At 35.7% G+C, this 22,081-nt stretch overlaps 1 protein-coding gene across 2 annotated transcripts; it reads right to left on the reverse strand.

Moving 5' to 3' along the window:
- Positions 1-330: 330 nt before the first annotated feature.
- ERLEC1 (endoplasmic reticulum lectin 1) lies at positions 331-19,528 on the reverse strand. 2 transcript variants are annotated; one of them, XM_019662132.1, is made up of 14 exons: positions 19,418-19,486; positions 18,929-19,010; positions 18,001-18,081; positions 17,349-17,426; positions 17,140-17,203; positions 16,022-16,056; positions 13,336-13,559; positions 13,115-13,244; positions 8,261-8,422; positions 7,679-7,738; positions 6,100-6,224; positions 4,699-4,776; positions 4,270-4,345; positions 341-1,255 (listed from the first exon to the last, which is right to left on the reverse strand). In XM_019662132.1, exons 2-14 carry the CDS (start codon positions 18,971-18,973, stop codon positions 1,184-1,186), a joined length of 1,230 nt encoding a protein of 409 aa, XP_019517677.1. In that variant the 5' UTR covers positions 18,974-19,010; positions 19,418-19,486; the 3' UTR covers positions 341-1,183. The 2 variants fall into 2 exon arrangements, with proteins under 2 accessions (XP_019517675.1, XP_019517677.1); XM_019662130.1 differs by lacking the exon at positions 18,929-19,010 and having other exon boundaries at positions 331-1,255; positions 19,418-19,528.
- Positions 19,529-22,081: the final 2,553 nt, after the last annotated feature.

A 22,081-nucleotide genomic window follows, 5' to 3' on the forward strand; every position in this document is an offset into this window, starting at 1 on the left:
GGAAGTGAGGCTCAAAGAGGTTAAGTGATCTGTCCAGGATCACACAGCTAGTAAGTTAAAGACAGTATCTGGACCTAGGTTTGAATTCAAAGTGCATGTTCTTGTTATATGTGCTGTTTCTTACTAAAATCTACAAATAGCCCTCTAATCGTCAATTGCATTAACCTTTTCTCAAACTAAAATATCTTTGTCCAGAACTACTGAAAAGTAGGAAAAGTAAAGTATTTTATGGGCATTTCTCTGTCCTTATTTAGATATGTATATCTATAATACAACAAGATAAATTTGTGTGCCACAGGGTAATGGAAAAAATAGAGGAAGTAAATAATCTGCCACTGACTACATGACAACACTCCTTGTGGACATTTTATTCACTTTAAAATAAATATTGTGCTGTAAACTGTCCAGAACTAAAATCTGTATACACAGTAGGCAAGCACAAAGGACAGCCAGCACAGTATGTTGTTAGAGTAAATCATTCTAAGTCGAAAGAGAAGAGTCACTGACTGTCTATACCAGGTAAACACTTGGAGGGAAAACACACTCATATCAAGGAGAATAGATAAAAGTTCTGAGAGAGAAACAACCTATTACAAATAAGAGTTTCTTGAGATTAACAGAGGTAAGGAAAACTTGTATGTAAGGCTCTACTGTGCGCCCAGTTTGTAGTTTAATACGTGGTAGAGAGCAGTTGCAAATTAAAAATTTGTTGAAAGGCTTTGAGGCACTAGAATACATATTTTACATAGTCTCCCATTTAAACAACCTCTTATCAATTTCTTTTTTCATTATCTTTACTTCATTAACTAGTTATAGATACTATAATTTACATAAGAAATCTATTATTTAAAAACTTTCAATAGGTACAACAATTATGACATTTAATTAGGCTGGACACTAAATTGCTTGGATGAGATTTATTTTGGAATCACATTATCCAAGCAAAGAAAACAATCAGTTAATAAGATGTAACAAAAATGAAAAAAGTGAGACAAATGCCCGCCTTAGAAGTTTATCAATAATCTCTTATATATACATATATATTCACAAAGTGGTCGAGAGTCCTTTTATGTGATCGTTTAGATGAGGTCCACTGGCTGAGAACTCTATACTGAGACACATGGTCAGACAGAATTCATCAAGACTTTCAATGATCTTTTCTTTCCCCAAACTTTATTATCCTTTAGTTGGGGAGAGAAAGAAGTCCGTTTTCATCTGCTGTATCTAAGATTTTACAGATCACTGGAGATTCAACCTGAAGAACAACAATAAAAACCATTAGAAAGTTGCTAAGCTGAATACTTTCTTTATTCAGTACTATTCTGCTGAATGAATACATGTATATAAATTTGTAAAATATATATGAGTCCTTGTTTTGATAAACTATCCAATGTTATTTCTAAAAATTGAGCTTTATGAAAAACAATATTTAGTCAGTGATATAAAATACCAGATAGGTAGAGAAGGTATTTTTACTCTAAGTAAAAGAGATGAGAGAGAAAAGGAGTAAAAAACAAGAATAAAAGGAATATAGCTAGGTTTTATACATCAAAAAAAGAGAAGATTATGTCAAAATAATCAGTGTACAATTCAACAAAGAGGCAAAAAAAAAAATGTAACCCAAAAACGGGCCAGGTGTTCAAATTATTCTATGTTAAGATAATTATAATAAACACGATGGGGGAAATAATGGAAAAGGTAAACATGTGTGAATAGATGGGGAATGTTAGTAGAGAAAAGGAAACTGTAAAAAAGAACTAAATGGAAATGTCAGAAATGAAAAATATATCAAAAATGAATTCATTCAAAGATCTGGATGGGACACAGAAAAGAATCAATGAACTTGAGGACAATTCAACAGAAATGACCCGAGTTGAAACAAAGAAAAAATACAGAATAGGGCTGACTGAGTAGCTCAGTTGGTTAAGAGTTGGCTTAAGACTACGAGCTCTGAGCAACAGGGCCACGGGTTCGATTCCCACATGGGCCAGTGACGCTGTGCCTGAGCTGAGCTGCCGCTGAACTGCCAACAGGTGGCAGGATGGTTCAGCTGGTGTAACAACAAGATTGCCTGTTCGATGGTGGAGCCCACCTGCAACTAAGGCTGAACTCCGCACCTTGAGCTGAGCTGCAGCTTGGATGGCTCAGTGGATAGGGCGTGCGCTCTTAACAAGGCTGCTGGTTTGACTCCTGCATGGGATGGTGGCTATGCCCACCCGCAACTAAGATTGAACACAGCACCTTGAACTTAAGAGGCCACGAGCTGCCGAAGGGAAGCCAGATGGCGACCTCCACAACGAAGACTGAAGAACAACAACTTGGCTGGTCGCCTTCCCCAATTCCCCAACACTGTTCCCCTCCCCTAATTCCCCAATAAAATCTTACAAAACAAACAAAACAAAAAAACTGAGAATAAAAGAAAGTATGTGAGATTTTAGAAGAACTTCAAACTAACATGTTTAATTGGAGTCCCAGAAATAGAAAAAGAGTGGGGCAGAAGAAATCTTTGAGGAGATAATGTCCAAAATTTTTCCAAAATTGATGAATTATATCAACCCACAAATCCAAGGAGCTCAGTGAACTTCAACCAGGATAAATGCAAAGAAAACCACGCATAAGCATCATGTAATCAAAGGTAGACCATACAGTGTCTAGAAGAAAATATATCTATGTGACTTTAGAGTGGCAAAATTTCTTGGAACAAAAAAAGCATTAGTAATAAAAGGAAAAATATTGAGAAAATGAACTTCATCAAATAAACGTTTCATCATGAAAAGACATTAAAAAAATGAATAGGCAAGCCACAAATTGGGGGAAAAAATATGCAATATAAATACAAAGAACTCATATCCAGAATATATTTGAATTCCTTGAAATAAATAATAAGACAAACAACAAAAATAAAAATAGGTAAAAGACTGAAAAGATTCTTTCCTTGATTAAACCAAAGTCAGGCTCACCTGAGCCCATTTTTTGACTAGACCTCTTTTCGGTCTTTAGGCCCTATCTTGGGCCTGCTGAGTTCAGCTTGTATCCTGCTAAGTCAGTTAGAGAGGATTCCTCACCCTCAATATCTAATCACTTTCCATATCTGATCAAATTCCTCATCTCTCACCTTTGATAGCTGATCTTCCTGGCTTGCCTTCAGCAATAATCCTGTTAAGTCAGTTTAGCAAGAATACTCTACCCTTGATGTCTCCTGTTAGTAGTTTTCATTCATTGACCAGCCCCCGCCTCCCGCTTTCTGCTTGTTGGCTATACATCTGCACTGTCTTTGCTGTATTCGGAGTTGAGCTGGATCTCTTTCCCCTACTGTGATCTTGGCACCTATTAACAATAGTCCTGAATAAAGTCTTCCTGTTCTAATAAGTGTCAGAATAATTTTTTCTTGGCTAGACACTTCACGAAAGAGGATATATGAGTGAATAATCACATGAAAAGGTGCTCAAAACCATTTTTCATATGGCAAACACAAATTAAAATTGCTAAAATGACTAAAATAAAAAGACTGACAATACCAAATGTTGGTCTGAAGCAACCTATCTCTCATATATACTGATGGAAGTATAAAATGGTACAAATACTTGGAGAACAGTTTGGTAAAAGTTAAACGTATCAAATCTATGATTCAGCAATTCCACTTCTAGGTACTCACCCTCCAAAAAAGAAAACTTATGACCACAAAAAGACATGTAAAAAAAATGTGCATAGCAAAATGTGAAAGAAGCCAAATGTCCACCTAGAGAAGATGGATAAGCAAATGTGATATATTTATACAAAAGGGTACTATTCAATAATAAAAAGACAACAAAGTACTGATACAAGCAATAACATGGCTGGGTCTGAAAGACATGCTGAGTTAGAGGCAAGGCATAAAAAATTATATGCTATATAACTCCATTCATATCAAATAAAAAAAGAGGCAAAACTCATCTATGGTGTCAGAAATAAGAAAGGGTATCTTTGGGAATTGAGTATTGACAGGAAAGGGGTATAAGAAAATTTTCTGTAGTGATAGATACCTTGTTTTGGGTGAGAATTACATGGGTATGTAAAATTGTCAAAACTCATCAATCTCAACACTTATGATCTTTGCATTTCATTTTATATATACTATACCTCAATAAAAAAGGTATCTATCAGCTTTTACAGAGGTAGTAGTATACGGACTATATTAAATTTTGGAGAATACTTAAGGTATTTCTAAACAATGCTAAAAATTAAAACATGGCCCCAAACTGAATTCCTGAGTGTTAGTTTTTTACTTACCCCAAGGATATACTGACAGGAATGAGGCTCTAGCATATATACAGTAACAGCATGAGGAGACTCTGATTCTTTACACCTAAAACAGATAATACTTTAAAGTGCTGCCCAAACCAAAAGAAATTCTTTTTAATTGTTTTCCTCTTAAGCTATAAAGATTTCATATAAGTAGCCCTGTGTAATTTAATAAAGAATTGAATTAATTCATTATTTATAACTTAATAATTATAACATAAATTAATAAATTGTATTACTGAAATTAATTTTAATACCTTAGAACAAAATAATAATCTTATGACAACACATAAATTCATAAATAATTATGGATAAATACAAATATTCACAATTACATTTTATATTTATGAAAACTTTTGCCCACAGGAAGCAGACTAAAGAGAAAGATATAAAGCATGATTTGATGGTCCAACTTACTTAAGTTTTACAGTCACCTGTCTTGGTTTGTCAGTTATATCACAAATATCTCCATTCCCGTAAAAATGTGACACCATCCTGAATCAGTAAAACACACAAGCTTTATTAAACTAAACTTCACTAATTTAGAGTAATTGTAATGGATAGGGTGAAAAGATGGTTAGAGGATCAGTTTTGCATTAGTTAAAAAAATCTGACTATAAAATATTCTTTAAAAATACATATTTTTAGGGCTATGTCACAGAGAGACTTTCAGATTCTATAAAGTTAACCATTCCTCCAGGCCTGTACATTGTTTGCTTTGTGTAACACTTTTCCCTTCTTCCCATCCTCCATCCAGTTCCACCCATTAAAATACTGCAGTGCCAGTGTACAGAGGTAAAGCCTAGCCTACGCTACAAATTCAAAGGAGCGCCGTCCAAACAAAAGCTTTAACTTTGCTGGCCTCACACTGCTGTGCTTCAATATTTATTGCATGAGCTATTTTCACATGAAACATATACAAACATAAGAAAAATCCTTCTGTTTAGTGTATTCTAAATATTCTAATACTTAAATGCCAATCTCTTAATTTTGCTAACTTTGATTTTGGTCAGCCCAAGAAGTCAGCACATTCTGAAAACAGTCTCTCAATACCATCTGTGCTGCGAAAAACAAAGATAATACCCAAAAAGGGGGAAAAAATGAGTAATTTAAAATTCACTGGGCAATAGACTACTAGAAAAGCTAAAATTTAAGTTATTCTTGGGAAATAAGAGATTAATTTACTTTGGCTATAACAATATATATCTACATAATCCAAAAGAGATGAGATAGTTTTTTAAAAAGCCACTTTTAACTAATTTCAACCATTACCTCACAAAGGTTAAATAACAAAGGGAAATGCTAGAGTATATTTAAATAGATCTAAATAATTTAAAGAGCTGAAGATTACACATGAAAGAGGACAATGCTTTAAAACAGCCTCAGACCTATATACCTGGGATTGAGCCATTGCTACCACCACCACAGTTAAAGACAGCACTGAAGCTTATTGCATGCTGTATTGCCATGCTAAAGGCACTATGCTTTACTTGAATTGCCTCATTTAAAGGTCACAACAATCCTACAAGGCAATTACTGCTAGATAAGAAAAGCCAGGCTTAAGAAGATTATGTAATTTGCCCAAGGTGGTAAGTGAAAAGCCAGTATTCGAATCCCAGATAGCGGACTAAAAAGGCTGTGTTCTTAACTATTACACTAGCGTTGTTTCCCCAAGAAAAGAAAGCAAAGCTAAGAGATGTCCTTGAAAAAAACCTGACCAGAGATTTTACTTAAGTGTTTAAATTTTATGTTTTTTAATATTCTGAGTTTTAAACATTCTACTAATCAGACCCAAAGGCAAGTGAAGTTAATCTTTACCTGACTGTCTGGGTACCATCGTCTTGAAGGTGATAGGCTCTAGCAGTATTCTTCTTAGCCCACTCAATATGCTCTTCTTGGTTCCAGGTTCCCACAACCACAGAAGTTTTCCCACTATCCTTGTCCTAATATATGGAAAAATATTTGTGATAATGCATGCTTGACATCATCAAGTAGACATTTATGCTGATGGCCTATAAGCTTTAGTCCTTATTTTCATCTGCATACTGGATATCTATGTTTAGAGGTAATGGTATTTTAGTCAAGCTCGACAAGTAGAAATTTGAGCTCATTATCTTCTTTTTTCCTTGTTTCTTTGAAACAAGAACTTTCTAGTCAGACTAGCTCCAGATGTAGTTATTTTTCTCTTCTATTTTTTTCCTCTCCTACATGTGTCAGTCCTGTCAATTTTTTTCCTGGAGATGTTTTTGGCTTCAGATTCTCCCTCTACATTTCCACTGCCAACATCTCACCCCCAACCAAGAGTTTAATCTCTTACACCTAGATGATACAATTCTTAATTAAATCTTTGGCTTCTCTCTCTTACCCTGCAGCCACATTAAGCCTATCTTCATCTTACTTTTCTTTGAAATGCAAACCTTAAATTATACTACTCTTCACACTGCTCATTTGACACTATACTCATTTCTGCATCAACACTGTTCAGAAACCCCTTTCCCCATTCTGCTTTTATTATTTGTTTAAACACAAACTATGAACATATGCTGTCTTATATGTAGACTTCACTCTCTCTCCTTCCTTTTCCTTTCCCTCATTTCCTTCCTTGCTATCTTCCTTTCCTTCTTCATATTTTATGCCAGGCACTGTGCTGGGCACTAATATACATCTGATTAGTAGAATTAAAAGCCCTTACAGTGGCAAGTGAAACAGGCACGGCCACTGCCCTAGGGGAGCTCATTGTCTAGTGGAAGAGAGCCATTAAACATTCTTTTAGGAACTAGACTGCAAATTGCTAGACAGACATGGATTAAGAAGTTGGACATGGAGCAAGACTGCCTGAGTTTGAATTCTAGTTCACCATTTACTTCCTATGTGGTCTTGGGCAAGTTACTAAATCTTTGGTTTTGTTTTCCTCACTTTGGAATAACAATACTCACCACTAAGGGCTGTTATGAGCATTAAATTAGTTAATATGTATATAATACTTAGAACAGTGCCTAGTATACAGTGAGCACTATATTTTTTAGCAACGATTATATTTATATCTCCGAAAACTCCTAGCAGAGTCCCTCAAAAAGTTCGAGGTTATATGACCTTGGCCAAAATAAGGTTGATAAAATCATGGTGCTGGCAAGTATATGGGAAAACAGCTAATGGGAATGTAAGTTGGTCCAATCCTTTGGAAGGCAATTGTTCAGTAGGCATATAACTTGACCTAGCAAGCGCATTGCTAGAAATGTGCCCTGTGAATATAGTGGCCAAAGTTCACCAACAGAACTATTTAAAAATGCTCACTAAGATGCCATCACCACAAAACTGGAAACAACTTTTCTTCCACAAAAGATTTTTAAAACTTTAATCCATCTAGTGGTAGAATGATATAAATGCTGTTCTGTACCTCGTGGTATTGATGTACATGTTTGCCATAGCAGAATTCATATTTCCACCAACCAACACCCTACAGGAAAGAAAACAGATCCAGTTATGAACAGAGAAAGGGGAAATGGGGCCTGTCTCAATATTGCCACATGATAGTGATGGAAATATAATTTTTAAAACCTGTAATAGCAATAATATGGTTTAAAACTTGAAATTACTAAGAAAAAAAAATACATACTGAGACTAAGTGCTGTACTGTCTTGATAAAATAAGATTTTAACTCAAGTTTTAAATGTGGTTGCTACATAACCAAAATGTAGGCTATATAATCACTGATGCCCAGCCCAGCAATCAACCAGAATCACATATGACTTAGTTATATATATATATATATTATCTGTTAAATAAAGGCCAAGTTTTAGCTTGTGAGTAAAGAACATAATGGCTATGGATTGGATTTTAGTGAGAAAATGTGCATTGGGAGGTTTCCAGAATCCTGCCATTTCTCTGTAGATCAAAACCCTTTACAGTACTGCTAATGCCTCTTGACTAAATATCACACCATGAAAGCTGTAAGATAAACTGAAGGTTCATTTCTTACCCCGTGAAAGCAGTAAGAACCACTGAGGAACTCTTTTATGAGCTGGTCATCTGTCAGTTTGGATATGTGGGTTGTTCCAACAGTGAGCATCGGCTGAGAACCAACAGCAATGGGTTTGTGGATTGCTGGAAATCTCTCTTCTTTAGTTGATTGCAAATCTTCCTAAAATTATACATACATATATTTAAGGGCTTCTTTGCCACACCCAATTTTTTCAGTTATGACTTACATTATTAGTTTTAAACTGCAGAAAATTTGGAAAATAAAAGTTGTCCACTCATTTTTAATGTGTTTTAAGAAAATGAATTTTGCAATGCTTACTAATACAGAGAAAGCTCTAGAAAAATATTAGTTCCATCTACCAGTTAGGGGTATGGTGGCCATTCTTCACATATAAGAATAATTTCCATTTCATAAATTTTGTCTCATTATTCTTAAATACTTTGCTACTTGTTAGATTTTGTCTCTTTACAATTCGTTTTGAAAAATGTGGTTACTATGGATAAAGAATGGATAACAAGCAGGGTAAAGAGGAACTGAGTGGGAGCAAATATGAATATTAGTTATAATTATTCAAATGTAGCAGGACTTGCTTATTGCCCTGGTGGAACGTGCAGTTTAGTAAAAGAAAGCACCAACTAATAAGGGTGCAGGGACCAGCAGATTCACAGATAGGGGTGATTCAAACAGACTTTAATGAAGAATTGAAACATGAGGACTTCACAAAGAGAAAACCCCTTATTAATTCTTCAAACATAAATAATAATTTGTGGTTTTTTTTAAAGATTTTTTTATTTTTAATTGGGGAATTGGGGGAATGGGAACAGGCAAGTTGCTGTCCTTTTGTTCCCCAGCCTAGCCGTGGAGGACGCTGCCTCACTGGCCCAAGTTGGCACCATCAATGCGCTCTTCCCGGGTGAGGCAGATCAGTCGCCGGCTTCTGGGCGGCTGCTCACTGCGGCTGCTGGCTGCTCACGCTGGCTGCTGGCCACACACGGTAGCCCCAGGCAACCCACTGCAGCAGGGGCTGCAGCCTACGCCGTCACCGGGGACCCACGACAGCCCATCTCCAGGTTGAGCTGTTGTTCAGGAACTTAGCTGCAGAGGGCAGTGTCACTGGCCCTCATATGTGGGATCTGAACCGGGGCCTCTGGCGTCCCAAGCCAGCTCTTTACCAATGCGCCACTTGGCCGGCCCAATAATAATTTGTGATTTATGTGAATGTCTGTGTATGCGTTTTGTGTCTGTGTGTGCATGTATGCATGTGACCTGAGGAAGAGGTAAGAGCAAAGATGTGTGGTATGGTATATTTAAACCTAAAGAGATGAGCAAGCAGGACATGGTGAAAAACTATATAATCCTAAGAAGTTTGGACATTATCTTATAGGTTTCAAAGATATGGAGTCATCAGATTTTTAAGTAATTACTTTTAGCCGTGGCAGGGAAGAAGGAAGAAGAAAATCAAATCTGGAGGTGGGGAACCAACTTAGGAGCTGTAGTAACCCAGGCCAGCGATGAAGAGAATTTAAAGATCCATCAATAGAGGTCTGGTAAATACACTGTAGGTATAGAGACATAATCCTCTGTACCTGCTCAAAAGAATGAGATCAGCTGTTGCTGAAAAGAAAGATCTCTAAGCTACTAAATGAAAAGAACAAGTGCAGAGCAGTGCACCAGTCTCTTCTGCACATATAAGAAGGTTATAGCAACATTTACGTATATGCACTTTTTTTCTTGTGGAGGGGCAACTGAGAAAAAGTTAACAGCAATTACTTTTGGGAAAAAAGATCAGTTTTAAGTGACTAATCCTACAGTATTACTTAAGGTTTTCATATACAACATGTACTCTAAAGAGCCTAAGTATTTTGAAATAATTACCATCTATATAGCTTTTAGAAATAGTTCTTAACTGGAAGATTAAACACATTAATTAAAGTAAACTGGCACTTCTTCATTGAAGAGTACTTAAAGTTGGGATTTGTGAAGCTTTTTGATCAAGCTGACTTTTTAAGTATCTGTCAGTATTTAAATTATTATCAAAGAGAAGACCAGAAGAGAATTCCATCTCTAATCATTTAATACAGCACTTTAAATCAAATGCTGATTAATATTAAGATAATTTTTCTCTACTATCAGAACAGCAGTGTTCACAACATCCACAAACAATGTGGCAATACTTTTGCAATTAAATACTCGAGAGAAGGGGAGAAATAGGCCTTGCAGCGAAATGTTATAATAATTAAACCATTGTTGAGTACCCACAACATAACAGGCATCACGCATGGAACCAGAAACAACAAAGTAAAGAAAGCATAGTTTATTCTCCATCCATTTTAATGTAAGAACATAGGAAAAACAAGCCATTTTACCCATATAAATGCTATAATGGAAGATTAAATAATACAAGACCATGGAAGAGGAAACATTTATCCCTTCCTGGAGTAACCATTAGAAGTCCTGGCTCATTTGCAAAGGAAGTGACACTGGAAGCTCATCTTCAAGCAGAAGCAGCAGAAGTTCATCAGATGCAGGGGAGGGAAGGGAGAAGGCAACAGTAGAAGAGGAGGAACAGCATATCCAAAGACAAGAAGGTTGCAAAGAGTGTGGTACTTTTAGTAAACTCTAAGTTGTCCAAAATAGCTGGGACGGTGATGAGAAATGAGCCAGGTCTGAAGCCAGGTCACAAAAGGGCTGTACTACCCCTTGATAAAATCATTGTACGAGCAATGATTTTATCCTGAGATATAGATCATGTTTACCACCGAAGGGTTAAATACATATCAAATGTTCATTTCAGAAAGAGCATTTTATCGACTGTGGGGGAAGGATTAGAAAGGGGATACATATTAAAAAAAAAAAGGAAGCTACATGAGGAGACCAGTTTTTCCTAGGAAATGATGAGGTACTGAATTAACAACAGGACAGATTTGAAAAGCATTTAGAAGATAACACCGATAATTCTCATTTGATGAACAGAGTAAGAGGTGAATCAAGTGATGCGTGAGAAAGATGACTGGTTTCTGACTTGACAGTTGGGCAGGGGGCGCAGTGCGTTAAAAACAACAGAGAAGGTAAGAAACGGGTCCATGTGAAAGAGAGAGTGCATCAGAGAGGAGCAGCAGCACGGAGAAGTGGCTAAGATGCAGGCTCTAGAATCAGGCTGCATCCGTTCTAATCTGTAATCCATCCCTGTTGACTGCCCCTCCTTGAACCTCAGTTCCCTAATCTGTTAAACAGGATAACAGTAAATCTTGTAGGTTGTTGTGAGGTTTAGATAATAGCTGTTAAGACTCAATACATGTTCATTATTGTGACTGTGGTTTGAGTTTAGGAAAAAGTTTAGTGTTGAAGATGTATATTTGGAACTCATGGGCATTTAAAAGAAAGTTGAAAGAATGGGCATGAATGAGCTTACTTAGCAAGACTGTATAAGAAGGTATGGATAGAACTCTGGCAACTTCAACATTTTAAGGGGCAGGAAGTAGAGAAAAAACTAGTACACAGAAAAAAAGAACCAGAGAGGACTAGAGAGAATGACCTTAAGGAAAGGGAGGAGAAAAAGCTCAAGCGTCACATATTTAGAGTTCTATGGTACTAGGATGAAGTTATGCAGGTGCTCAGCGAATTGGAACCAAAAGATTGCTGAGATGGGGTGTAGTCTATTTTTTTAAGAGGCTTGTTTGGCTGGGAAGTCCAGTCAACTAGTTAAAAATTAAACTTAGGGCTAGCCAAGTGGCTCAGTTGGTTAAGAGCACGAGTTCTGAGCAACAGGGTCGCCGGTTCAATTCCCACATGGCCCAGTGAGCTGCGTCCAAGCTGAGCTGCTGCTGAGCTGCCAAAAGGTGCCAGAATGGCTCAGCTGGTGAGAGCATGTGCTCCTTACAAGGTTGTCGGTTGGATTCCCACATGGGATGGTAGGCTACGCCCACCTGCAACTAAGATTGAACACAACCCTTGAGCTGAGCTGCAGCGAGCTGCAGACGGGCGGCCGGATGGTGACTGGACTTGGAGCTCTGAGCTGGCTGCGCCCTCCACAGATTAAAGGACAACAACTTGGCTGTTCCCCTTCCTCAATTCCCCAACTCTGTTCCTCTTCTCCAATTCCCCAATAAAATCTTAAAAAAAAAATACAAATAGGGCCGGCCGAGTGGCGCGTTGGTTAAGAGCTGGCTTGGGATGCCAGAGGACCCCGGTTCGGATCCCACATATGAGGGCCAGTGACACTGCCCTCTACAGCTAAGATGCTGAACAGCAGCTCAACCTGGAGCTGGGCTGCTGTGGGTCACCAGCGACGGCGTAGGCTGCAGCCCCTGCTGCAGTGGGTGGCCATGGGCTACCATATGTAGCCAGCAGCCAGCGTGAGCGGCCAGCAGCCGCAGTGAGCGGCCGTTCAGAAGCCGGCGACTGATCTGCCTCGCCCGGGTAGAGCACAATGATGGTGCCAACTTGGGCCGGTGAAGCAACGTCCTCCACAACTAGACTGAAGACTAAAAAGGACAGCAACTTGTCTGTTCCCCCTCCCTAATTCCCCAGTGCTGTTCCCATCCCCCAATTCCCCAATAAAAGTCTTAAAAAAAAAAATTACAAATAAAAATTAAACTTAACTAGGATGAACAGGATGTCAAACTTTAAAATATTATGAAATCCTAAGTATCAGAGAGTGCTAAAGTAGTTTCTGAGACATATTAGAATAAGGAAAGGAATTAAAATCAATAAAAACAACTGGAATTTAAAACTTTGAGTCAGGAAAATAAATTACTACTACTATACTACACAAATCATTGAAATGTTAATATATGCTCTAAAATCTGTAAAAGAAAACAATGAGAAAATATTGTTAGATAATTCTCATACCTCTTTATTTCTCCTAAAAGGCACCCTCAGAATTTCTTCCTGCTGTTCCAACTGTCTCAGGGTGAGGGGTTTAAATGGTGATCCTGGCAGTGACTGGCAAAATATGTCATTCACAGGAGAGGCTCTGAATCTGTTCAGTAAGAACAAAGCATTAAAGCTAAGCATTATGGCACTTTACAGCATGTGCATTTCATGTTTAAAATATTAAATCCACATCCTACCTATATTTAGGATGATTGCACAAGAGTGGTGTCAAAATGACAACTTCATATTCACAAGTTGTAACTTCAGCTACTGAAAGAATTTCATGCTTAGATTCAGGATGGCATATGTACATCACAGTACTGGATCTGGGCCGGTTCTGTTTCAAACTACAAGGTGTACCATTTCCCATGCCCACAGGATAGTAGGGTGTCATCTGACCTTCGATATTTTTAGTAGGAATCTTTAAAAAAAGAGTATAAGACAGACTTTTTATTAGAAATGGGGGTAGGAGTGAGGAGGGGAGAAGCACTTATTCTGAAAGGAAGAAAACTGTATTTATAAACTAACATTTATAAAGTTCCTATAACTTCTCCCTCTAATATTCTTTTGATTCATAAATTCTTATATAAGCAAATACATTTTCAGAACTAGTTTAATACAGCAAAAATTTTTATTCATTACTAAAACTAAGATGTTAAGTAAATGTACATTTATATAAAAGGCTATATCATGATTATATTATAATTAATGAATTATTTTTAATAGTTCTAAAAAAGAGACTAAGATAAAATACAGGAACTTACTATACTGGGGTGGTCAGAGCTTTCTTTCTTTCTTTCTTTCTTTCTTTTTTTTTAAAGATTTTATTGGGGAACTGGGAATTGGGGGAGAGGAACAGACAAGTTGCTGTCCTTTTGTTCTTCAGTCTAGTTGTGGAGGATGTCACTTCACTGGCCTATGTTGGTATTGTCATTGCACTCTTCCCGGCTGAGGCAGTTGCTCGCCGGCCATTGGATGGCTGCTCATGCCGGTTGCTGGCCACTCACGCTGGCTGCCACCCACTCTCAGTAGCTTACAACAGCCCACTGCAGCCTACGCCATCGCCGGCGACTCACGGCAGCCAAGCTCCAGGTTGAGCTGTTGTTCACCATCTTAGCTGTAGAGGGCGCAGCATCACTGGCCCATGTGGGATCTGAACCGGGCCCTGCTGCCCAGAGCTCTTGCTCCGAAGCCAACTATTAACCAACGAGCCACTCGGCTGGCCCTGGTCAGAGCTTTCGAAACTCTCAGTGAATGGTGTAGTTAGACTTTAGACTCTAGAGATTCGAAGTTTGATTTGTCAAAATGTGGGGCTACATAATAAAACACTATCTTCTAAACAGGAATCTAAATATTGTACTGGTTCATCAATCTGCTACTCTTTTTTCCTGTTATTAATATTAACAGACATATTTTTCAGCATATAAACTCCTATATACATCTGTTCAAGCCCAGCAAAAGACAAATGGAGAAATTTTCATGGAATGGGGGAATAAAGATTACCTCAGAAAACAAGGATTATTAAGGAGTTAGCTTCCCATATTTTTATCTACATAAACAGAAGAAAAATCTAATATAAGGGCTTTAAAAAGATATCATTACTAAAATCTTCAAGCAAACTCTTTGGAGGCAGGGAGCGCATGTTGTATCAGTTTGGTACCCTGTCAGTGCCATGTCCAAAATAGGCAATAAATAAATGTTTCTAGGGAAAAATGTTTTGAGATTTCTTATATGCTATTTTCATGCTAGTATCTGGAATTAAAAGTCCTGGGTTCAAATCTAAGCTTTGAATTTACCAGCTTTATAACTTTGACCAAATTTCAGTTTTTGTCATTTGTACAAGTAGACTAATAACATACAGTCTAAGGTTGCAGGGAGAATTAAGTGTTACCTTTTGTTACATGCCTGGCACAATACTTGGCTTATAAACTGGGGCTCAGTAAATGTCAATTTTCTTCCCTTACCCTTTTCATCCTCTTCCTTTATCATTTTACACTTTGAATTCCACCTTGCTACCCTCCAGAGCTACATTAAATATTTTATCTCAAAGATGTCTGTAAAATTAAAAATTCTTTAAATAACAACGCTATGTATGTCTATGCTTAGCTTATCAATTCCCCCCAAAGCCACCTTTTTAAGTTTTAGGTATCCCTTTTAAGTAACTTTTAAAACCTTTTGCCATTTTACTTTACTTCTAATAAAAGTAGTTCTGAAACCATTTAGAGAAATATCCTCTATCAATATGTTATTTAACTCTGGAAATTCTTATGATTCAGAAAGTATTCCTTGAACTACAGGGGCATTTAAGAATTGTGATTAAGCAGCCTAAAGAATTATTCTTTTTAAACAATCCTATTCAGTCATCATTAATGCATTTACATTCAATAAACATTTATGAAGTGCCTGTATTATGGCTGGCACTTTGCACTGTGGGGTAAAGAAATCAAGGCAGTCCCTGCTTGCAAAGACAGATGCTTGCAGTCTGGTAGCTTGTTATTTACATGTATAGTTTATCTGTTTTACCCCCAGGAGAGAGGGACCAAACAACAGAAAACATGCAAATGCTCTTATTGTGATTGTCTCCAATGTTAAATACAGGGAACCACTGCTAAGCACAAAGATGATCTAATATTATTATGGAAACTTTTCCAGACACATCTGTGGTAAATTTGCTTATTTTTCTATGATCTTAAAAGTAAATAAATTTATCACAGTGTAACTTTTTTCAGAAAAACCTAACATATTGTAAATTTTCTTTGACCCAATGTTTTACAATATTTGATAGGTAAAGAACACATAGCTATATGCTGTCAATTAAGTTGTATAAATTCATGCCCCACTAACAATAGATATTAAGAGCGCAAATCAACAATTGTTACTTGCCTCTTTTGATTTTTCCTTTTCTTCTGTTTCTTGTTCTGTGAAATAATATAGAGTAAAGTAAGTGTAAAGAATGCCAGTGATTTATATATAAGATACAAATGATTACGTTTCAATCAACTTTGTAATCTTAAACTTCTTTCAAAAGACCCAAAATATACATATGCTTTTAATCTTACTACTTTTAGCTAGTTTCGTTGAACTAATTTTGTTTGAAAGGACAGTCATATTTAACCTTCACCTAGGAAATACTCTATTTGATGGATAAAAACCAGCCATAACAGTATTCTTCTGAAGTATTTTTATTGCAGTTAAAAGTTTAATCTTTTTTTTTTTAAAGATTTTTTTTTTTAAAAAAATTGAGGAATTGGGGGGATGGGAATAGTGCTGGGGAATTGGGGGAAGGTGAACAGACAAGTTGCTGTCCTTTTGTTTTTCAGTCTAGTTGTAGAGGATGTTGCTTCACTGGCCCAAGTTGGCACCATCATTGCGCTCTTCCCAGGCGAGGCAGATCAGTCGCCTGCTTCTGGACGGCCGCTCACGGCGGCTGCTAGCTGCTCACGCTGGCTGCTGGCTACACATGGTAGCCCATGGCAACCCACTGCAGCAGGGGCTGCAGACTCACGGCAACCCAGCTCCAGGTTGAGCTCAGCCTCTTAGCTGTAGAGGGCACTGTCACTGGCTCTCATATGTGGGATTTGAACCGGAGCCCTCTGGTGTCCCAAGCCAGTTCTTAACCAACACACCACTCGGCCAGCCCATGAAAAGTTTAATCTTAATTGACCAATTTGAATAACAAAGATTAATAAAATCTTTCACAATTTGAGGGATACATCTACATATAAGAACTTTGCTTAAACCAAGCAAGACTAATACTATATAAACATGACACTAACATGTATATCTTATCAGATTTTTAAAATTTAATAGGTAGAAAAAAAGCACGTTTGTTACAGCTGAAAATAAAAAAAAGATTTCTTTGAAAAAGCTTTCTAACGAATTGTTCAGAAATTTTCATGTTTACTTAAAATTCAGTCTCCAATAAGATCTTTAAATTCCAATATGAACATTTACTTTAAATCAAATTCCAGTATTACCATCAAATCACTATAGAAACATACCTTTTTCAGACAGAAGGTTCTTAGCCAACATATTCCCAAGGTAGTATTCATGAATATTTACTTTCTACATTTAAAAATAAAATAAAAATATAGTTCAGTATTTTTCAAATACATTTTCAAGAATAAAAATTTAACACCATTAATCTCATTACTACTAAAGTTCTTATTTTATAATGTTCCATACTTAATATTTTGAAGAAAAAACATACTTGACCACTTTCTTTCTCTTCATGGTATTGTCGAATGTGTTTTCCGTGACATACTTCATACGTCCAATAAGACTCAATCTAAGAAAGATGAATATATTTAAATATATAAAAGCCACATAATCAATCGAATTACTTTTTGATATCGTGGTAGTTGAGTAATTTCCCCCAAGAATTAGAGTAAGCTTTCATTAAATGAAATTTACTATTATGCCTCAGAAAATTATGAAATTTCTGAAGCCTATTCATTGTTTTCGCTACTTAGCTGTATGTGAACATTCTGTGAACGAAATAGGTCTAGAATACACCTGGAATCTGTGATAATTACCTGGCTTATGGATCATTTTATACATAGCTTAAATAATAATAATTAACATTTTTAATTAAAATTGTATATAAGGAAAATTTCTTTTGATCTGAAAAACATTCAAAGCAGTTTGGTAAGTTGGTATTATTTGATACTGGTATTGGGTGTTTGCTGCATATAGTATACAGGAATTTAAATGAACAAAACACTATTAAGCAATAGCTTAGATTTACAAATAAAAATCTGATACAACATAAGAAAGTAAAAAGAAATGCAGAATTATTTTCAAAAGTCTATTGGCTTCTGGAAATTTATTTTCTAGTTATCAAGTGAACATAAAATACATACTCTGTAGGAACAACTGCTTTGTTTAAATAGTGGCTCCAATAGCTCTCTTGGATTAGGGCCTTTATAATCCTTTTCTTCTTCCTATGAAAGAACTAGAGTTTAATACTTATAATTATTCTAAAACATCACCCAAATCTGCTGTTTGAATATTAACTCATGGTCAAATCACAAATGCTTGGAAATAAAAGGGGGAAAAAAAGTCAAAATCTTTAATAATATCCTATGGTATACCACTTCTTTCAAAAGAATTGAAATATAAAATATGGAGCCATAGAATAACCTTCCATTCTTTCTTCTCTTAAAAAAAAAGGTTTCTGAGTATCATTTTTCTTAACAATTCTTATAAACCTATTTCAGAATTTTTAAATGCTTGTATCCAAACATTTTACTTTTTTTTAATTTTTGTATTTTATTTTATTTTTTAGCTGAGCCATCCTGCAACCGGTTGGCAGCTCAGCGGCAGTTCAGCTTGGGCTGGACTCGAACCGCTGTTGCTCAGAGCTCAAACCCTTGAGCGAGCTCTTAACTAACTGAGCCACTCAGCTGGCCCTGTATCCAAACATTTTATCTATGAAAGCCTCAGAATAGTGGAATGTTCTACACTATATTGGAAAATTTTAAGGACTTCTTAGTTTTTTATGTATTTTTACATTTCAGACTTGAATGCCATATATATATATATATATATGTGTGTATGATTGTGTGTGTGTGTGTGTATTTGTCTTAAGGAGGTTTAAAACAAAATGAAACAGATATCTGTCTTTTACAGATTTCAAATCTGAACAAAACCTAAGAAAGTATCCACTGAGTTTAATATTTCCATTTTACAGATCATGAAAATATTATGTAATTAGCTCAGTAAATATATTAAGTGAAGGAATTGAGTTTTAAATTTGTTCAAGGTTCCATATCTAACTATAGCCTATACCTCAGCCTCCTGGCTCCTAGGCTGGTGTCCTTTCCATTTTACCATGCTGCCTCTCCTGTTTCATCTTGAAAGAAGTCATTGCCTTAAAGGATGGATAAGAGGCAGTTAGGACATTTTAGGAGGAAGAAACTGGCATGAACTAAGGTAGTGAGGAAGCATAAGGTACCTATAGATTTATTTATTAGCAATTCTTTATAAAAATGTGATATATATCATTTAACAGTTATATATTGTTTCCAAATCCTTATATAAAAGAAAGCAAGCGTGGAGTTAGATTTTCATTCAAAACATTAATAATCAGTCGCTAATTTTTCCAAGTTGAACTGTAAAATAAAAAAATTCAGGATAATAGAAGTGATTACTATTTTTATGGTAAAACAGGATTATTGAGAAACCAGTCATTCAATTTTATTTTAATGTATGTTGTTGCAATATTTTAAATAAATATCTTTGGTGACAAGGATTATCAATGTAATTATAAAAACATACCTCATCCCCACCTGTCACAAGGGGAAGAATGCACTTGTATTTTTCTTTATGTGTAGTTGTCATGATGACATAATTATCTTCTTTATACAAAACTCCAGTTGTAGGCTAGAAATAGAATACAAAATATACATTACTTTCTCTGGTTAAATTGTATTACACTGCCTAATTTACAATCCTAGGTCAAATTAATTAATCATTTCAGCAGAGGATTTTTAAATCTTGTATTTCCAAAGGAAAAGGAAAAAGATTCTTTGTATTTTTTAATGACCAAATGAAGATGACAAACTTTATACTGGTGTTACAATGTAACAGAAAAAATGAACAAAGTTGGGGTATAAAGAAAAAAGTAGTAAAGCAACAGATTGAAGTTAAAATATGGATTAAAAAACATTAAGAGGTTCACGGATACACCATCACTAAGTACTTATCATTCCTAACAATTACCACCTATATGTAAGAATCTACAACAATTTACAAAAGCACTGTCAATTCTGTTGGATGGGACATTTGAACAAAATACAATACAGTATTTTTCATATTTGGAATGTATGGAGAAATTACTTTTAAAAGAAAAATCACTATAGATCCTCTGTATTGACTTAACTTATTTTAGTATGTGTCATGGGTCCACAAACCTTTTCTGTAAAGGGCTAGGTAGTAAATATTTTAGGCTTTATGGGCCATATGGTCTCTGTTGCAACTACTCAACTATGCCATACATGCACAGGCAATATGTAAATGAAGAGGAATGACTGTGTTCTGAAAAAATTTTACTTACAAAAACAAGTGGTGGGCCAGCCCAAAGGTGTAGTTTGCTGACTCCTGGTATATATCAACAAAACTATCCTTACAGCTTTCTACACTATGAAACCAAACAAATTCATAAATCAAATATGAACCAATGTAATTCAAATGAACATTTCAATCAATATAACTGATATCTAAATAAAAAGAAATCTCTGTGATAGCAAATGTATCGCTAACTGCTAAGGCAGAGGTTTTACAGTATATGATAGGTGTTCTGTGATAATTCAATACTCTTTTCTCTTCTCACAGTACTATGAAACCACTATACTATTTGGCTATCCCTGGCAAGGAAAGAACCACTCTTACTAAGTAACTATGTTCTTGTCTCAATTTAACAAAACAACTCTTAACCATAATAAACCCAGTACTACTTGACACCAATGTCATTTTAAATACAAATGCAAATTAGGGCAGTTTTCCCAAGACAATAAAACAAAACAAAAAATAGCAGTAAATACTAGCTGTATTAACTACACAACAGTACCATTTTCAACAGCAGTACCATTTTAAATGACAGTGACATTTTAAGTCCTTTACATTTATTAACTCATTGATCCTCAAAACAAGTATTCTATCCCATCTTACAGAAAAGGAAATTGAAGTCCAGAGCTTAAATAATTTGTCCAAGCTAATATAGCTCCTAAGTATTATAGCACAGCCCAGAGACCACACTAAGTAGACTGGTTCCATATTCTGTATTCTCTTAACTGTTTTAACATACTTGAATCAGTTTTTGTTAACTTTTTTTCTTTCTTTTTTTTTGGATTACTATACAAACTACTGGATTATGGTCAAGGATCTTTGTTTAAAAGACCATTGTAAGTGAAGAGGGGAATCAACAAGATTTGAAATTGAGTGTTGCAAAGTCAAGTTTATGATAAAGGAATCCTTAGAAACATTTATTTGGTTGAGCCAACAAACTGCTGTAACATTTATGCCTTTCAATGTTTTTCCGATAATATTCAGCAATGGATGGTCTGAAGTCTTGTAAAACCACTGCTGTACTGTAGTGAAGGCATACTAGCACTTTAATGTATTCACCTCAATTTGTGAAATACCTTCAACTCTAAAGTTCAGAGCTGACTTCTACAGCAGTATCAACTTATTTACTAAAATGTTCACCACAATGCTAACGATGGAAAAAGGAACTGTTTGTTGGAACCACCACAAAGAAAAGGACAATTCTTTTGTAATAAAAACTACTCTTGGGTTTTATGTCTATATGATAAAGAAACTCATTCCTCTGTCTCATGTTTTTAAGGTCCAGGTAAGGGGTAACAAGAAATAGAAGCCATCACTATTCTTGTGTGAAGATGCAATGATTTCTTTCATTAGTTTTAAGGGCTGCTTTTCTTGTCAATAAAACAGACCAAGTAGGAATTTTTCTATCTGAAAACTTTTTTGCTGAAATAGTGAATCATTTATTGGGATCACAAAGTAAAATTTTAAACAAACTTTACCCTTTTTTATAATAGAAATTACTGGGAAAAAGTAATGTTTTTAACCTTTTGTGATTTTCTTGTTAAAATTTATTCGATCTAGGTACTTACTACTAAAATACTTCCTTCTGATTTTGTGAAACAGGTTCTTAAGAGGTAATATTAATGATTTGATAAAAATCAGATTTTAATATAATGACACTAAACAAAGGGCATATGGTACTTTACTGACAATAAACAAAGGGGGTATGGTACTTTAAGGTTAAGGAACTTTAATAATATCTTGGCAGGAGATACATTTCTAATGTTTGACATGAGTCTGGAGGAATTAAGATACTTAAAAGGATGAGAGACAAAACTATCCTGGGAGAGGCTATAAAATAAACTCAGTGGCACAAGTTGTCAACATACTCCATAT

This window comes from Hipposideros armiger, unplaced genomic scaffold (assembly GCF_001890085.2).
Source record: "Hipposideros armiger isolate ML-2016 unplaced genomic scaffold, ASM189008v1 scaffold_366, whole genome shotgun sequence".
NCBI classification, from domain to species: domain Eukaryota; kingdom Metazoa; phylum Chordata; class Mammalia; order Chiroptera; family Hipposideridae; genus Hipposideros; species Hipposideros armiger.

Coding starts and splice junctions, on each gene's coding strand:
- ERLEC1 (XM_019662130.1), bottom strand. CDS start 19,480: ATGACAACTACACATAAAGAAAAATACAAGTGCATTCTTCCCCTTGTG. Junction 8,423..13,114: donor CTTTTAGGAGAAATAAAGAG/GTATGAGAATTA, acceptor GTATAATTTTAG/GAAGATTTGCAATCAACTAA. Junction 1,256..4,269: donor CCTGTCAGTATATCCTTGGG/GTAAGTAAAAAA, acceptor GTTGTTCTTCAG/GTTGAATCTCCAGTGATCTG.